The following is a 19,885-nucleotide window of genomic DNA, read 5'->3' as shown; positions in this document are numbered from 1 at the left end:
AACATACAAACGCGAAACACTCCAACATGAAACTTCTTTATCTGCTATTTGAACTCAGGTCTTAAGCTGTTTATCAATCAAACAGATTAATTCCTCCGCTAAATTAGCAGACAAAGCAATTTCATGAAAAGACAGCGCACGCTAAGATTGCAGAGCATGACTTCACCCCAGAACTTGAATAAAGGACTTAATGAAATCATAGAAAAATGTGGTTGTATTCTGATTTTAATCTCTCTCACACAAGAAATTGTACATTCATTTTATTATATGAGCGTTATTTATTTACTAAAATGCAAACACACTGATATTTGATGCTGGAAATTTGCCTTGTGCAAGAAGCGAAAAATGCATTACTTTTACACACTTTTGAGATTTAATAATGAATGGGTATCTGGGAACAGAAATGATAGATGGGCACCTTAAAATCCAGTCAATGTTACTGTCCTGGTCCACAATCACTAAAACTAAAAAGGGATTTTTTTTTCAACTTGAGGCAGAATACTACAGAGGGGTGCTTTATTTAGTGAAACTATTCTTGTCTATGCATGGAGTACTAGAAAGGTTTCAATAGAAAGCTCTACTTACACATCCAAGTAAATGGAGGGAGAATGAGAGGGAAAAACAAAATTTCACACAAACTGAAATAATTCAACAAATATGCAAAATAAAATCACAATAAGCCAAACATAGCTATTTCATTATTACAGAAATGAAAAATGCAACTAATTCAATAAAATATAAATTAGAAAAATGCAGATATGCTTTAAAGTGCAACTTAATCAAAATAAGCTTGATTTTAATATGACTATTTTGTACAGTTTTGATCATTCATCGATACGATTGCTTAAGGATGGTGACAGAATCACTGCCAGGGTCACATTATACCTTCCCAGTAGTTTGGAATACAGGTAGAACGAAGTAGGATGTGGGCAAAAGCACTTTACATTGCAAGTACATATCCCTACCTATCGCTCATCTAGACTAGAAATAGCACGACTGCAGCAACAGTCATTACAGAACGTAGTGCAAGTCTAGAGCTGATCAGCAAAGACAGTGCAGAGTAGAGCATGGTAGGGGTTAATGAGATTTCACTGTGGCCCTGAATTTGTGGTTGGTATGATGGCATATCGCCTTTAAAATGGACAGCAAGTTTCAGATTTCTGCATACGCTTCCACACGCACTAAATCCTGAACATGTGACCTGTCAAGTTCCGACCGCACATCGGCTTCAGGCACGTTTCAGCTACCCTTTCAGATCAACGTGCTGGTGAAAAGTGGGGCTAATTGCCCACTTACTGCACATTAATTATCGTAAACATTTTTACGTCTGGTGCAAACAGGCTCAGGAGCCTGCTGCACAGCGCAAAGGGGTCGGGGGCGGGGAGATGAGAAAATTGTATTAGTTTACACTACAGCCCATAACAATGAGGCACTGGTTCATTTCTGAGCCAATACAAACTTTGAAAGAAGTATTTGTTGGAGTTTGACCTATTAGTGTCACCATCTTTGCTGCCCTAAAGCCTTTTGTAGTTTTGGTTTAATTCCCAACTTCAAATTGAATTCATTTTCATGATTTCCTCATGTCATCAGACATTTAAACTCTCGATTTTAGATTATTTAAATTAATCAAAAGTTAGTTAGTCTAATAGAGGAAAAATGAATTCGATAGACCTATACGACTGTAATTACAGGTTTGTGTATTATAATTTTGGTCGTGTATTACATAGTATTGCAATCATCATCATTTATTAATAAAATAGCATTTCTAGCTGCTAAATTATTTAAAATGAGCTGTGGGAAAAATCAACAATCTCCTCTGTTTGCTGACTGGCTAAAAGTCAGGAAATGAAAGAAGCACCACATCACATGATCCCAGGTTCGTACACGCTTGACGGTGCACCCTGGGATCCATAGGCCACTAGGCTGTGCACAACTCTGTAGCATTTGACAGCAACTTTTGGAAGGAGGGAGGGGTGTGTTGCACGAGGTAAGTGCAGATTTCATCGGATGCCGGTGGCATACTCCTTAGCTTCGCCGCCGACTGTGAATTGAGGGCCATTACATCTTCCGGTAGAACCATCATTCACCCACAATGGCAGCTCGCACAAGCAAGTGTTCCATTCAGTTAACTTGGGAAATTTTACATTGAAAAATGTACAAACACTACATTTATTCATCAAAAAAAAGGTATGCGTCAGTAAAAAGTGGATTTCCCTGCTTCATACCCGTATCAACAAGTTTTTTTTGCTAACACTAGCAAATGGGTGTAAAATGTACCTTTACATAATTAAGAGAGAAGCAATTGCTCCAGACACGAGGCATTATAAAGCAACAGGTGCTCAAAATGACAGAAATTCACAATGGTATAAGCAATCCCAAGTTGGCTTGGAGTCATTGTGAGCGTGAGTGTTCCACTCACACATTTAGAATGAATTCCCGAACTAGTCATTTTTTTTCCAGCAATATATACAAAGCATTTGATCCCCTTACATGTTTTTATTATAAATGATATTCTGGATCATTCAGCTGAGTAACCAGTCAGTATCTCCAGTAACTCAAACAACAAATCAGCAAGGTTACTTGCAGTGGATTACATGCAGGCAAAATGCAGTGTTTAAATTAGAGCCTTTTACATGCCACAAAAAGAACAATTTCTCTTTGAGGATTTAACATTACATGCTCTGAAAAAAGGATCATGCAGTTTATAAATATGTTCCTCTTTGCTGTGTCTTTGCTGTCTTGAATTCAAGAATTGTCATCATGTCTTATTATTTCCTGGATCCTTAAAACTGTGGAACACCTTCTCTCCCTTATACAATTTACCTATTTTCAAAACCCTGGCTTAGCTTCACCAAAGCACTACTTGATTTACCCAGTCGCCTCTCCTACTCATACAGTCCCTCTTCAGTTTTAGATTTGAGTGAGTGTTTCCTTGCTGCACTAAAACCAACTTGGAACTCCATACAGAGCATTTTACTAAACTGTCATCAGACCAGTAACTGCTCAGTGTCCACAGTAATATATGTAGGACATTGGCTGTGCATCATCCTGCTTACAAATGGTCAGGGTCACATCACGTGTAGACAACCTGTGCAAGTGACCAGAGAATGTGTGATTAAGAAAGGATCTGCAGTGCAACCAGAAAACTGGAGCAGCATCCTGTCTCCAGAACATCCAAAATACATATACATATGCAAAATAGCATTCTCGACATATGCAAATGTACTGTATTAAGTATCTTTGTTCCGAATTTTCATTTGAGGGAAAATAATGAAGGAAAGCGAAAGGCGCTGCAAGCCACAACTCCTCAATTGCTGGGGGAAAAAAATTGAAAACAAATTTCAGAATCAATTAGGAACAGCAGCAAGGTACCTACTTTCTTCAAAAAAAAAATGTAATTTAATGACAGCATTGAAACGATCTGGCACAGCATGGAGGGCTGCTCTCAAGTCTCAGTACTGGGCGAAAAAGGCTTTAATGGCCAGTCAGCACTTCTCAGCAAGTAGCAATGTGGACATTCAAGGGCCCCAACTATGAGGTTCGGGGGAGGGAGGCGAGCAGAATAAGCTGGCAGCTTGCAAAGGGTTTTTGGGAAAGTGGTCAGAGGTTTATTGTTCATAAATCGCCAGGTCGATTCAGTACGCTCCGTACATACGGTTAGAATCACTTTCCTGAGACGGGCTTAGTCGTAACGTGTGCATTCAACAATCAAGCCGTGTATAATTGACCAGTTAATTGATGGGAAAGTTAAGCTGCGTTCAGTAACTGAAAGGTGCAAAGCTGCAAAAATTAAACTTCACAAGGTCTCCCAAGAAGTTAACAGCTTCTGTCGATGAAAAGTAAACCAAGGACACCAGTACACATCAGTATTACAGCCAATTCCGCACGCAGATTCTCAGAGCCTTTTACCTGCCCTTTCTCAGCAAGCGATTTTTCCAGGTCTTCAATTTTGGCTTGACATCGGATGAGATCAGCTTGTTGCTGTTCACGAATCTGTTAAGATAAAATCACAGTTCATCATAGATCGGCATAGAAATGGGCCATTTAGGCCAATCGTGTCTGTGCTGCTTCCTTACTGGAGCAATCCAAAACTAATCCCTCAGCCCTGCTCTTGCCGCATCTGCTTCAAATGTCTCTTCCCCTAACGATGCAATAGTCTCGACTTCAATTGCCCCCTGTTAAAAGTACTCCATGCTCTAACAGCTCTGTGTTTACAAGTTTCTCCTAACCCCTCTCCTCAGTCTCTTAGCAGCAATTCGAAATTGACGACGCTTAGGGCTGGATTTTCGAGTCTTCCGCGGTTCATTTTTCACCCCGGAGCGGCGGCAATGGCGGCGGTGAGGTGTTCTGGCCGGGCAGTCAGCTTCCAGCGCCCCGCAGCGATCCCTCCGTCCAGCTTAGCAGCAGTGCTGAGCAGTACCGCCCAAAGAGCTGCGCCCGGTGTGCAACGCCCCTGGTTGAAACTGGCGCACATTTGGGCTATTCCCAATCCGTTCGCCCCGAAGCACACCTCGCACTGATCACCTGGGAAATCAGGGCGGTCAAACCATCCCATCAGTGGAACGGTAGGTAATGGACTCCGAAGGTAAGTGTGATTGATTTTTCTTTGAATTTTTTGGCGATTTGTGTTGTGGTGGCATGGGCAATGTTTTTTGGGGCCCCCCTCTCCCCAGGCATCTCTCGTAATGCTCCCAGCCCGGCTCTTTAGCTTGGGAGTTTCCCATCCTAGCGCCTAAGGTGGTGTACAACACCTCCCTTAGCGCTGCGCCCCCTGACACAGGGTCCAGCTACCCAAACATACCTACTGAGGTGCAAACTATTCCCGGCCGCTAACTTTCACGCCCTGCCGCCATTGTTGGCCCAAAAACATCAAAGCTGAAAATCCAGCCCTAATTAGTTACTGACTGCCCAACCAGTGAAAAGATTTCCCCTATTTTCCCTTGCAGTCCCTGTTGAAAACTTGATAATTTTAAAAGACCATCAACGCTCACTCCTCACTTGTGAGCAATTTGTATCGCATCATTAGGCACATATCCAGTCTCAATACACTAAATAACACACAAGCATAAACAATTAACTTGACAAAGTTGATATTGTTTGTCATTACTTTTCTGAATAAGTTGAGAATCCATTGGTATTGCTAAACAAGCAAACTTCCTGTCGAGTAAGCTGGCATACAATGTGCTGCAGCAGCCTTCCTCCTGCCCACACCTCAGGCAGACACCCTGTCAGCAACTTAATTGGCCCTAGTGCCCATCCAAAATATTTAAATGCTTCTGGCCTTAGGATCTGGGTTAAGGTTAGCGATACAACCAAGGGTGATAGGAAGCACCATCCCATTGTAGGACTGACACCAATGTGACATCACAGGAATTTCTAAACCCAACAGTCTAAAATTCTCATATCAAATTAAAGTTGAAATACAAAAGAAAAGGTGTTGAAAGTCATACGTTTGAGGCTGTTTGTGATTCCGTACATCCCTCAACTGACTAAAGTAGAATAGGCAGTTGTATCATTGCACTTTCAAAGGGTTTTTCGTTCCTGGAATGACTGGTGCTGAAATCGGTTTTTCGAGTTACTGTATGGGCAACTAGGAATGTTCACTCTATCAGGAAACTGTTTGTAGAGTCATGCACAGAAAATATATAAGTATTAAAGATTTATTTTGTGTCTATATGCTAGATGGTATGAATGATATCAGTTTCAGTTGTGGCTCAGTGGGTAGCACTCTTGCCTCTGAGTCAGAAGGTTGTGGATTCAAGTCCCACTCCAGTAACTCGAGCACAAATATCTAGGCAGACACTCAAGTGCAATACTGAGGGAATGCTGCACTGTTGGAGGTGCCATCTTTTGGATGAGGCCCTGTCTGCTCTCTCAGGTGGACATAAAAGATTTCATGGCACCATTTCAAAGAAAAGCAGGTGAGTTATCTCTGGTGTCCTGGCCAATATTTATCCTTCAACCAACATCTAAAAAAATAGTTTATCTGGTCATTATCACATTGCTGTTTGTGGGAGTTTGCGGTGCACAAATTGGCTGTCACGTTTCCTACATTACGACAATGACTACACTCCAAAAGTACTTCACTGGCTGTAAAGCCCTTTGGGAAAGGTGTGATAGAAATTCAAGACTTTATTTCTTCTATCTTTGTATTACTAATAAAGTTTGCTAAACATCTCATGGGTAACATTGCTGCCATGAAGGGGAAAAGATGGAAATTGAGGGTGGAGAGAATGTTTTGCCAAAACAGTGCCACTTCTAAATGCCCATGCCATTTCTTTCACCTACCCTGGTTTCTCGCTCCACATCCAGTGTTCCACCAACTTGTTCCTGAAGCAGTGCGTAAGCTCTCTGGAGAGCCTGGTATTCTCTAGTAAGCTGACGGAATCTCAATTCAGATTCGTCTGTGGTTAGGATCTTATAAAAACAGGGAAATGTGTGAAATTAGTCATTAATTCACAAAAAGAATTTATACAGAAAACCAATTGCAAGTATTCACCTTTTTAAAAATTTGAGTATGAAATCAAACATTGACTGTGCTCCTGTATTCAATAAAAGCATTAGGATGGGGAAATCCAATCCAGCTCCCGTACTCTTTTCCATTTGAATCCAATGGTTTTCTAAAACTGATTTCTCCTACCTCAAATATGTATCCCTTTATTCCTTGTTCAGTCAGGAACTGATCCAATTCTATACTGACAGTTTCAAAGGAGTCAGTATTCATCACGCTATGTGGCATTCCATTGGCAATTGCTTCTTAAATTTAGCTAGTGGCTTGCTGTTTATAATGCAGGTTGAACCTCCCTTATCCAGAACCACCCCTCGTCCAGAACCATTCACGGCCACTGGGTAGCGCAATGCGCAGAACTCCGACATGAACAAATTGAAGTCCTCCCTAGCTGCCGACTCCCGCAATCACTGACCTGACCCCGCGATCCACCGCCCCCCCATGATCCCTCTGCCGCACTCCCATCCCCAAGCCAGTCAGCCCCGATACCCCCTTGCTCAGTACCTGTACCATCCAATTTAACGTGACCACCCCTCGTCCAGAAAAATCCCTTATCCAGAACAAGCCAGGTCCCGAGGGTTCTGGATAAGGGAGGTTGAACCTGTACCATCCTCAGCTTTGTCTGTCCGCGCTCTCCAAAATATAACCTCTCTACTCTTCACTTGTAATCTCTTAAGCATTTCCTTCTGTTTGCTCTTTTTAGTACTTGCTCTTCAAAAGAGCCAGCACAGACTCTACGGGCCGAATGGCCTCCTTCTGTGCTGCATTATTCTATGATTCTACTTCTGATTGCCTGTCATTGATAATTTATCCCATTTACACACAACTACTAAGGGTTGTTTTCTAGTTCCTTTGCAAATATAATTACCCCTTTTCTCCATTGCAACTCACCGTGTCCCTGGTAAATAGAAAAAGTACAATTTACTTCATGTTTGCTACACAGCTTGGTCTACATATTTATTACTGAATTCCCCACTATAGTTACTGATCTTGAATTATTTATATCTGCTTGCTCAGGACATTTTCCTCTGTGGTCTTCCTTCTTTGAGAATATAATTCTCATTTCTTCCTGCTCCCGATTTCTCATGTGTTTAAAATGAACAGCAATTGTTGCTTACTGTTGAGCTGATGACCCAGTATAAAAGTGAATTGAAGGCCCCAATGAACAGCAAGCAAAAGAAGAGATAAAGGATACGCCAGAGATAGACACCAGCAGCAATGATGAATAAACTCACCCCAGGTCTGGGTCTGGTGCAGAATTATTCCTTACATCAATGCCCCAATGTCATGCTCGCACTAACAATGGCACCAGTTAAGCATGTGCCATTACCATATACTCTCACCGCAGCCACCGTTACCACAACCAGCAGTAGGGCCCGACCACACAGACAAAAACCTGACCAGCATCACCAACTCAACCAATTTCAATATTCATTGATACTGCTTGGATAGTCAGGTTCACTTCTAATTTAATCACATGCAATAAATGAAGAAAATATTGGAAGAGAACAGCAAATTTGCCAGCAACTGAAAAGAGAAAGACAGATTTACGTTTAGTGTAGAGACTCCCTCAGAACCTAAAACTTCAACCTGTATTTTCAGTTGCTCGCAAATCTTGTTGTGCATTTCCAGCATTTTCTGCCTTCATTTCAGAATTTCAGCAATTGCAGTTTTTTTTCCTTTTTACACATAGACCAGTTATCAGTCAGATATCCTTTATTTATTAAGCTCCAAGACCATTTATTGGGCGTTGTTAATGTGTAATGAAGTTTAATGTTTCAGTGAGAGCTTCAACGGTCTGTATTCAATTCTGCACATTGTCATATTGGTTTACAAAGTCCATTCAGAGCCCCTGCCCAAATGTCAGACAAACATAGTAAAGTCATTCACCTCATCGAGGTCTTCTTCTGGCGTTGCTGGCGTCCTGTCGGTTGTATACGAGGCTACTGAAGAGGTTTCTGAATCTACCGATTCCTCATCAAATCCAAAAAATGTCTCGACAACATGCCTCTGAAAAAGAGAATAAAATACCGATGAAAGTTTACCAGTTACCGAGGTTCTCATGAACTTCACTACTTTTATCAAACATTCCTTCTCAATCTTCCCTTTGTGGCATCAATGCCCCTTCAATGAGCCATGGAGTAAGTTATTGTCAGGCTGTTACTTCATGTGTCTCAACAATCAGCTAACGAGCAGCATTTGCAGAGCTGCTAGAGCATAATCCTTTGTTATTAGGTCAAAGACCTGTTCAGGAAGGAAAATTGTGGAGGGGAGAAATTAGAGGGGTTTCAAACTACACAACAATAATAAAGATTATTGTTTTAGACAGTCTCATTCTCAAAGGAGCTTAAAACGGTAGGGAGTACAGTAGTGTAGTGGCCAAGTTACTGGACTAGTTATCCAGAGACCTGGATGAATAGTTCAAATCCCACCTGAAATAAAAGAGCTGGTATGAGTAGAATTGACCATGTAGATTTTGGATTGTTGTAAAAAATGCAACTGGTTCACTTAAGGGAAAGAAACCTGTCTTCCTTACCTGACCTGGCCAATATGTGACTCCAGTCCCACACCAACATGGTGGACTCTCAACTACTCTCTGAAGTGGTCTTTTTCCAACTGATCAGAGTGAGCCAGCATGGATTTATAAAGAGGAGGTCATGCCTGATGAACCTGATTGAATGAAGAGATGACTAAAGTAGTGGGCAGGGAAATGTCTATGGATGTTATTTATATGCACTTCCAGAAGGCATTTGATAAAGTCCCTCATAAGAGACTTAACTAAAGTTGAAGTTCAAGAAATCAAGGGCAAATTATTAACCTGGTTAGGAAATTAATTGAGTAGCAGGAGACAGAGAGTAGGGAAAATGGGCAGGTACTCTAATTGGGAGGATGTGACTTGTGGTGTCCCACAGGAATGTATGTCAGGGCCTCAACTTATTTATTAACGACTTAGATAACGGGTAGAGAGAGACATATCAAAGTTTGGTGCTGACACAAAGCTAGGTGGCAGTGTAAATGGAAGCATAAAATTAGAGATATATTAATAGAATCATAGAAGTTTACAGCATGGAAGGAGGCAATTTCGGCCCATCATGTTCATGCCGGCCAACAAGAGGCTATCCCGCCTCCTCCACTTTCCAGCTCTAGGTCTGTAACCCTGAAAGTTACGGCACTTTGGATGCACATCCAAGTACTTTTTAAGGGCCCAAATTTGGCCAGGAGTTGCTCTGCTTTTTTGGAGCAACTTGATTTTTCTGGAGTATCTTACAAATCCTCATTCTGCACATTTAATTTGCGCCAGTGTAAGTGAGTTAGTTAGGATTTTTTTTAGTTTAGTTACCAGCCACCTACGCCTGTATTCCCTGAAATTTAGAAGATTAAAGCGTAATTTGAATGAAGTTTTCAAGATATTAAGGGGAACAGAGAGGATAGATAGAGAGAAACTATAACCGCAGGTTAGGGAGTTTAGGACTAGGTGACGTAGCCTAAAAAATTTACATCTGAGATCGATAGATTTTTGTTAACCAAAGGTATTGGAGATAGGTCACTGATCAGCCATGATCTCATTGAATGGCAGAACAGGCTGGAAAGGTTAAATGTCCCACTCCTGTTTCCACTCAGTTGTATCAAATTGCCCCTGTCAAGAATGGCCAGCATCATCACCGGCAATGCCCACATTCCAAAAATGATATATTTTTTTTAAAATAGTTTGTACAGGACCTTACAGCTCGTCCCTATCCTCAATTAATGTAGAATTTATTGATGAATACAGATTCCTTCTGATCTAATATTTATACTACCCCAAGTCAATCTTTTCATTATGATGTCTCAGTTACCATTTACAGTTTTATCAGAAAATTAACAAAACCTTTGGAAAATTAAGGAGAAAAATTAAGGAGAAATTAAGAAAAATTAAGGAGGTCTTGGTGTTTAACAAGGGGTTAGGCAACTAAAAATAATTCACCAGGGTATTTGTCTTAGCAACAAAGATGTGTGATGATCCTAATCCCTGGGTCTTCAGGGAACGACAGTAGTCACTTGACATTGCAAGCACGCTACAGAACTCTTCACAGACTGCAGAACCCATTAGTAGAGTTCTGCTTCAGCATTTTAAATTCAAATTCAACAAATCCATGTCAACATACAGTGCAAAGTCATGTTTATTGGGTTTCCCCCTCCTTCTCCCTTCCCGAAAGCTCCAACTCTACAGTGGGGTAAAGTTCCATAGGTGCGAGCAACTCTCTATCTAGTACCTTGCACAAATGTCAAATCTTCACATGTAAGTTGAACTAGTGTTGGTAGCTATGGGCGGAGATTCCATTACAGCTGAACGTAGACATCTTCACCCACCATCCACGCAGGACTCCCTGAATAGCAATTGGGAGCAGGAACCCTGGTTGAATTTTCCCGTGTGTAGCCCAGGGCTCCAGAAGCCAACTTTAGCACTCCAGTTGAAATCAGGTGACTCAGCACATACTCAGAATCCAGTGTGGAGCCTTCAAGGGCTGTTTGGTTTAGTACCATACCCAGTGGTACAGGAACCCACTGAGCCATTAGGGGACCTTGTGAACTTCATGTTGAACGCTATTTTAAACGCAACGATTTTAAAATTCTCATCCTCGTTTTCAAATCCCTCGATGGCCTTGCCCCTTCCCATCTCTGTGGCCTGTTCCAGCCTAAAACCTTCCGAAATTTCTGCACTCCTCCAATTGTTGCACACACATTTTCATCACTCCATCCATGGTGGCTATGCATTCAGCTGACAATGCCCTAAGCTCTGAAATTTCACTATTGAACCTCTCCACTCCTCTTTCAAGATGCTTATAACCTTCTTATTTGACCAAGCTTTTGGTCACCTGTCCTAATATCTCCTTATGTGGCTCTTGGTCAAATTTTGTTTGATAACGCTGTTTCTTCTTCACTCTCCTCTCTCTCTTCTTGGGTAACCACTGGCTGGGCAGGCTGCATTTCTTAGGCATGTGAAATGAGGAAGGCACAAGTGTGGAATTGTGGTGCGGGTGAGGTGCATGCCAAAAGGAGGAGAACGCATGAGGATACCAGCATCTTGTATCCTTTCTACCCTGCCGCTGGTCAAGAGCTCAGCCTTGACACTGCCAAGTATGGCCAGCACCATCACCTCCAAAGGAGTGAAGTTAAGAACAGGAGGTGTGCCTCGTGTTTGGTCCGGATGAGTGACTGGGGGGACGAGCATTGAGAAGTGTCTGAGGCTAGTGGTGCAGTTAAACATAAGAACATAAGAACATAAGAATTAGGAACAGGAGTAGGCCATCTAGCCCCTCGAGCCTGCTCCACCATTCAACAAGATCATGGCTGATCTGGCCGTGGACTCAGCTCCACTTACCCGCCCTCTCCCCGTAACCCTTAATTCCCTTATTGGTTAAAAATCTATCTATCTGTGACTTGAATACATTCAATGATCTAGCCTCAACTGCTTCTTTGGGCAGAGAATTCCACAGATTCACAACCCTCTGGGAGAAGAAATTCCTTCTCAATTCGGTTTTAAGTTGGCTCCCCCGTAATTTGAGATTGTGCCCCCTAGTTCTAGTCTCCCCGACCAGTGGAAACAACCTCTCTGCCTCTATCTTGTCTATCCCTTTCATTATTTTAAATGTTTCTATAAGATCCCCCCTCATCCTTCTGAACTCCAACGAGTAAAGACCCAGTCTACTCAATCTATCATCATAAGGTAACCTCCCAATCTCTGGAATCAGCCTCATGAATCGTCTCTGTACCCCCTCCAAAGCTAGTATATCCTTCCTTAAGTAAGGTGACCAAAACTGCACGCAGTACTCCAGGTGCGGCCTCACCAATACCCTATACAGTTGCAGAAGGACCTCCCTGCTTTTGTACTCCATCCCTCTCGCAATGAAGGCCAACATTCCATTTGCCTTCCTGATTACCTGCTGCACCTGCAAACGAACTTTTTGGGATTCATGCACAAGGACCTCCAGGTCCCTCTGCACCACAGCATGTTGTAATTTCTCCCATTCAAATAATATTCCCTTTTACTGTTTTTTTTCCCCAAGGTGGATGACCTCACACTATCCGACATTGCATTCCATCTGCCAAACCTTAGCCCATTCGCTTAACCTATCCAAATCTCTTTGCAGCCTCTCTGTGTCCTCTACACAACCCACTTTCCCACTAATCTTTGTGTCATCTGCAAATTTTGTTACACTACACTCTGTTCCCTCTTCCAGGTCATCTATGTATATTGTAAACAGTTGTGGTCCCAGCACCGTACCCTGTGGCACACCACTAACCACCGATTTCCAACCTGAGAAGGACCCATTTATCCCGACTCTCTGCTTTCTGTTCGCCAGCCAATTCTCTATCCATGCTAATACATTTCCTCTGACTCCGCGTACCCTTATCTTCTGCAGTAACCTTTTGTGTGGCACCTTATCGAATGCCTTTTGGAAATCTAAATACACCACTTCCATCGGTACACCTCTATCCACCATGCTCGTTATATCCTCAAAGAATTCCAGTAAATTAGTTAAACATGATTTCCCCTTCATGAATCCATGCTGCGTCTGCTTGATTGCACTATTCCTATCTAGATGTCCCGCTATTTCTTCCTTAATGATAGTTTCAAGCATTTTCCCCACTACAGATGTTAAACTAACCGGCCTATAGTTACCTGCCTTTTGTCTGCCCCCTTTTTTATACAGAGGCGTTACATTAGCTGCTTTCCAATCTGCTGGTACCTCCCCAGAGTCCAGAGACTTTTGGAAGATTATAACAAATGCATCTGCTATAACTTCAGCCATCTCTTTTAATACCCTGGGATGCATTTCATCAGGACCAGGGGACTTGTCTACCTTGAGTCCCATTAGCCTGTCCAGCATTACCCCCCTAGTGATAGTGATTGTCTCAAGGTCCTCCCTTCCCACATTCCTGTGACCAGCAATTTTTGGCATGGTTTTTGTGTCTTCCACTGTGAAGACCGAAGCAAAATAATTGTTTAAGGTCTCAGCCATTTCCACATTTTCCATTATTAAATCCCCCTTCTCATCTTCTAAGGGACCAACATTTACTTTAGTCACTCTTTTCCGTTTTATATATCTGTAAAAGCTTTTACTATCCGTTTTTATGTTTTGCGCAAGTTTACCTTCGTAATCTATCTTTCCTTTTTTTATTGCTTTCTTAGTCATTCTTTGCTGTCGTTTAAAATTTTCCCAATCTTCTATTTTCCCACTAACCTTGGCCACCTTATATGCATTGGTTTTTAATTTGATACTCTCCTTTATTTCCTTGGTTATCCACGGCTGGTTATCCCTTCTCTTACCGCCCTTCTTTTTCACTGGAATATATTTTTGTTGAGCACTCGGTAGGAGACGGCTTTTGAACTTGCTTAAAAACCTGTTACATCTCTAATTTTTTCTCGTTCAGACGAAGGGTCATCGACCTAAAACGTTAACTCTGTTTCTCGCTCCACAGATGCTGCCTGACCTGCTGAGTATTTCCAGCATTTTCTGTTTTTATGACAGCTTTTGAAGATGAATTCACTGCCCTTGACCACTGGTCTGAGGTCATGAAACTTCTTTGGGCACTGGAGTCAGGTCGTGAGGGTGACACTGCAGGCAGTGACGGCCTCGATGATCTGGTCCCACACATCATTCTTTCTGGAGGGCCTCCTGGCCCCTGTGGGTAGGCGACCTTTCTTGCACTGCTGATCCCCCTGCACAAAGCTGGAGCGCTGCATGCGAGACCCTCGGTGCCCCTTCCCTGGCTTGCTGAGCCATTTGTGTTCGTGCTGAAGTACTTGTAGCATTTATTGTTTCGGTGCGGAAGGCAATTCAGCTTTAAGAGCTGAAGACTCCCATTTGGCACTTCTTTTTAATGTTAATTTTTCAGAAGACAGTTGAGCTGTAAGGGCTAAAAACTGCCTATTTTTACATGATTTTTATTTTTTTCATTTCCGAAGGCAGTTCCCTATTAAGGGACCGAACTGCTTTCTAAAATGACAGCCTTGCTTTAAGGGAAGGCTATTCTTGCTGCAATGATACTACGGCCATGCTACATTGAGGCTTCCTGCAGGATTAACGACCTTGTACAGTAAATTTAGTGCTGGGCTAATGTTAATTAGCCACCAGCACCAATTTACTGCTCCTGCCAATGCCATCAATTTCAGTGGCTGTTAACCGGCAGGTTTTTAGCGATGTGGAATTTCGATGTGTATATATCCAAATATGGATAATATGTGATTTGGACGGGAACTTGGAGGTGATAGTGTTCCCATGACATCACTGCTCTTGTCCTTCTCCATGGTAGAGTTTTCTGAAATGGGACGTGCTACTGAAATAACAACTTGTATTTATATAGCACCTTTAACATAGTGAAACGTTCCAAGGCGCTTCAGAAGAGTACTATACAAAATAAATTTGACACCGAGCCGCATAAGTAGGAATTAGCGTAGGTGACCAAAAGCTTGGTCAAAGAGGTTTTAAGGAGCACCTTGAAGGAGGAAAGAGAGGTGGAGAGGTTTGGGAAGGGAGCTCCAAAGCTTAGGGGCCTAGGCAACAGAAGGCACGGCCACCAAAAGTTGAACGATTATAATCAGGAATGCTCAGGAGGGCAGAATTAGAGGAGTGCAGACATCTTGGGGGGTTGTGGGGCTGGAGGAGATTACAGAGATAGGGAGGGGTGAGGCCATGGAGGGGGTTTGAAAATAAGGATGAGAATTTTGAAATCGAAGCGTTGCTTAATGAGAAGCCAATGTCGGTCAGTGAGCACAGGGATGATGGGTGAGCAGGACTTGGTGCGAGTTAGGACACGGGCAGCCGAGTTTTGGATCACCTCTAATTTACGTAGGGTAAAATGTGGGAGGCCAGTTAGGAGTGCGTTGGAGTAGCCAAGTCTAGAGGTAACAAAGTAACTTGGCAAGTTGCTGCAGTACATCCTGTAGATAACACGTACTGCCACCAAAGCGCACGGGGACGGTCCTATGAGGAGAGATTGAGTAGACTAGGTCGATCAAGCAGACCGCACTCCCATTGTAACAACTACAATTCCAATGTCATATTTGAGGCTATGGGATTTCATAGGAAAACAAAGCATATGTGCTTCAGCTGCCAAGGACCTGGAATTTGTTCTCTATCGTGTTGAGCTTGGGTGCTGTTGTGGTTGCAAAGCAGTTAGAGACTGGACTGGTCAGTACAGTGAGTGTACCAGTACCAGGCCCAAGGGAACAGTCAGAGATACAGGAGATATTAGCTACTGCCCCGTCCCAATGTCTGTGCCCTGTGTACGCACACTGTCCTGCCCTATGTGTAACTGTTCCCCAGGGCTTGGACTGATGAGGAGAGATTGAGTAGACTAGGCCCATATTCTCCAGAGTTTAGAGGAATGAGAGGTGATCTCATTGAAACAAACAAAATTCTTACAGGGTTCGACAGGATAAATGTAGGGAGGATGTTTCCTCTGGCTGAGGAGTCTAGAACCAGGGATCACAGGGCTCAATTTTCCCCAATGCTGTTTTTTTGCGTATTGCCAGAGTTATGTCCATTCTTTTTGGCCCCGCCTACTCCAAAAAGATAAGTAGCAAATTTCCTCGTTATATTTTTTGAAATTGGCGCTGCGCAGCCTGTCCTTTAGCTTTGGAGGGGGGGGGGGGGGTGGCGCCCAACGTCTGCACTGAAAAAACAATGCCCCCCCCCTTCTGCGCATGTGCGGGAAAAAAAGGACGTTACTGACGTGATTGCTATGGGCACGCATGCCCAGTACAGACCCCAGTCTGCATTCGGCCATTTTTAGGCTTGCTTCGATTGGGAAACCCCCCCCTCCCCCGCCCCCCAGGCTTCATTTGATGCTGCTTGCTGCAGAGTGTAAGGGTTCTCATCCCTTCAGTTTGGCTTCCACCCCCGCCACCCCCTCCCCACAGGCTTCTTTTGAAGCCGTGCCCTAAGCCTGTGCCCGGGTGAGGGACCGATTCTGCCAGCCGATGCTCCGACCCTCAAGCCCGGTTTGGAGACGTCCGGTGGTGGTGTGGCACTTTTGAAAAAAAAATCCAAAATGAAAGAATTGCATGAAACTTCCATTTTCTGTGTTTTCAGTTGGAAAAAATTAAGCTTCATGATGCATATTTAATATGTTCTTGGCTCCCTCCAAAACTTCGCATAAAAACAATGGCGTCTTTCTGCGCCGATTTTTTTGATGTGCGCTGGTTTTTCTTAACGTGCCCAGAAGGTTTTTTGGGAGTGGTCACATACGTCATCCTAGGAGAAATGTAAGTTGGCCAAACTTGCATAATTGTGAAAAACTGGCAGCGACATCAGGTTACGCCCCTATGACGCACAAAAAAAACGAACCTAAAAAAATTGTAACTAACTGAGTTACGCTGGCGCACAATGTTTGGAGAAACTTAGATTTTTAAATTTAGGCTAAAAAAAGCAGCGCGCCCCCAAAAAACTGCCGCAAATCACTGGGGAAAATTGAGCCCTTTGTCTCAGAAAAAAGGATCGGCCGTTTAGGACTGAGATGAGGAGAAACTTCTTTACTCAGAGGGTATTGAATTTTTGAAATTCTCTACCCCAGAGGGCTGTGGAGGCTCAGTCTTTGAGTATATTCAAGGCAGAGATCGATAGATTTTTGGATATTAAGGGAATCAAGGGATATGGGGATAATGGAGTTGAGGGAGAAGATCCATGATCTCATTGAATAGCGGAGCAGGCTCGATGGGCCGAATGGCCTACTCCTGCTCCTAATTCTTATGTCCTTATTTGGTCCTTCCCCACAAGCTCCGATAATTCTTTCCCTGGCAGCCCCCAACTGCCCCACTCTCCATCAGTCAACTGTGTATCATCCACAATCCAAGCCAAAGGGCTGCCCTGCCTCACAAGACCAGAGGTTCCAGCTGCCAGTCGACGTTTGCCATTTTAAAGCGGAGAACAACAGCGGGTACCAATTGCCAATTTAGAGTACCCACACTCCCCTGCCAGAAACCAATTCTACCTGCAACAGCCAGCCAGAGCCAGCGGAGTTGGTAAATGGAGGTTGTTTTCCTTCATCCAACAGAATATTAGAAGAATAAAAAGCAATCTGAAATGGGAGATATAATTTTTTATGTAATTGGGGGGAGAGGGGGTTATAGAGGAGATATGAGGGGAAATGTCTTCACCCAGAGGGCAGTGGGGGTCTGGAACTCACTGCCTGAAAGAGTGGTAGAGGCAGAAAGCCTCACCACATTTAAAAGATAGTTGAATGTGCACTTAAAGTGCCATAACCTATCGGGCTACGGACCAAAAGTTGGAAGGTGGGATTAGCCTGGATCGTTCTTGTTCGGCCGGCGCGGACACAATGGGCCGAAATGGCCTCCTTCCGTGCTGTAAATTTCTATGATTCTATGACTTGGCGTGAAGTGTGTAAGCCATTTCTAGAGCAAGAAAGCAAAAATACATCACAATCTGATCCATACCATACTTAAACTCCTGGGTATACTGAGCGAACTTAACACAATTACACCTATATTGGAGAGTGCGCCACGCCACAATGGCGAGGCTAACTGGTTATACGTTTCATATTACTTCACATAATGTCTGTGTACATTCACATTCATTTTCTACTGTGAGCAGCGAGCATTGGGCAACAGAGATATTAGCTGATGGTTTTACTCTCTTTTATTTCTGACAGGTACCATGAAAACGAATGTGTAGCTTAAAGCAAAGGAAAAGAATAGTGTGTATGTCGGCTGTGAGGTGATATTTGTGACATGATGCATAGTTCTATTCTCTCTCCAATTTTTCTTTGAAAGAATGGTCTGCCAAAAATATTTAGTCTATGAAGCCCTTTCAGGCTGAACATGCATTATTATTTTAGTTCAAGGCCATGATAAAAGAAAATATATACACCAGAGTATCCATTAAAACTGACGTCTGCTCCCAATTCTCTAATGTTGCCAGTCTCCCCTTTTCCATCAGAGGATTGGAAACCAAGAAAACAAACGTGGCTGTCATAATGGTGGTGGTAACAGAAATGAGAATCTCTACATTGTATCATTCATCAAACACATATATTTAAGAGTGTGCTAAAAGTCTACTGTACACTTTGGGATTCTGATAACAGCCATGATCTTATTGAATGGTGGAGCAAGCTTGAGGGGCCAAATGGCTTACTCCTGCTCCAATTTCTTATGTTATGTTCAAACTACTCAAGCTTCACTCTTGGGGTTTTGCCACAACACTAGGATCCCTCAAAGGGTTTTAGAGCCATGTAAGGAAAAAGTAACGTTAACAGCATCAGGCTGACTGTGCAGTTTTCCCCCACCAACCTCCTGAAGCTAAGCATTTATGTACCAAATGGTATTTGGTAACCGTACTCTAGTGTAACAACGTAATTAGGATTCACAGCTACACCAAGGGTTTAATTAGTTTCAAAAGTCAGAAATCTTTCATCTATTCCAACTTATTTCCATTTCCCTCAAATTCATACTTCTAAAAAAACATTTAATGGGGCCAGCTTAAATTTAAACAAAATGAGGCACCTCCACGAATATCACAAAAAGTTTTAACAAACGCAATGAGAAGAGAAGGCTTCAATACCAAACGAGAAATTGTACTGCCTGCAACTCTGCTGAAGTATTGAGGAAATAGAGAAAAGCTAGAACCATTTCGAGCTTTTTTTTGCTTTGTAATAATTCTAAGCTTTTAGAAAACTTAGGTTAGACTTTGTCTATGGCTCAGATTGAACGAGCAGGTTCTTGACTTCAATGGAAATAAAAATTGGGAGAGATGTAAAATGGGCTGCTGATTCGCTATCACGCGTTAAAACTGTGGCACAAAGTCAAAAGCTACCCCCATGAGTCCTGAATATATTCTTGCCATGAGCAGTTAGCCAACAGGATACAGTTTTGATAAAATATCTAATACCAAAGCATCAGTTCTAACTATCCATTTTTGAGTACTATTAGTATTAAGAAATATATAAAACATGTCAACAACTTAGAGTACAAAGGGTGTAGTCAATAAGGAACTACAGAGTACATGGCTTAGAGAAAACTGAGGAAGACCTTACCTCACTCATGAGGTACCAGGTCTGCCTCAGGGATATTCATTCTGCATTTCAAAATATTTAGAAGCTTAATATGTTGTGTGAGCGGTTTCTATCCTTCCTCCAGAGTATAATGGACACCTGTTTAATAATCATTTTTGCGGAAAGACTTAATTTCTGTTGTGGGATTCATGATGGGAAGTATTGGAGGGTGAATGGCCATCTGTAGAAACCATACCCCAGTGAGGAGACAAACCCTTCAGGGAAGAAGGAGAGCAGGGAGGAAAAACTGGTGAAGTGAAACAAACAAACAGCTGAGTCATGTAGCTAGGATTTAGCTCGGTGATGAGTTGAGGGAATTGAAAT

At 42.7% G+C, this 19,885-nt stretch overlaps 1 protein-coding gene across 1 annotated transcript in view; it reads right to left on the bottom strand.

The window, feature by feature from the left end:
- LOC139234861 (janus kinase and microtubule-interacting protein 1-like) overlaps positions 1–19,885 on the bottom strand; it is a 278,764-nt gene that overhangs the window by 5,157 nt on the left and 253,722 nt on the right. Inside the window, exons 9-11 of the mRNA XM_070865638.1 lie at positions 8,399–8,518; positions 6,289–6,417; positions 3,910–3,993 (exon numbers count right to left, since the gene is read on the bottom strand). Coding sequence (XP_070721739.1) covers positions 3,910–3,993; positions 6,289–6,417; positions 8,399–8,518 — 333 coding nt within the window. The remainder of the gene's footprint in view (positions 1–3,909; positions 3,994–6,288; positions 6,418–8,398; positions 8,519–19,885) is intronic.

This window comes from Pristiophorus japonicus, chromosome 2 (assembly GCF_044704955.1).
Source record: "Pristiophorus japonicus isolate sPriJap1 chromosome 2, sPriJap1.hap1, whole genome shotgun sequence".
NCBI classification, from domain to species: Eukaryota; Metazoa; Chordata; class Chondrichthyes; family Pristiophoridae; genus Pristiophorus; species Pristiophorus japonicus.
This window is presented reverse-complemented; position numbering and strand designations above follow the sequence as displayed.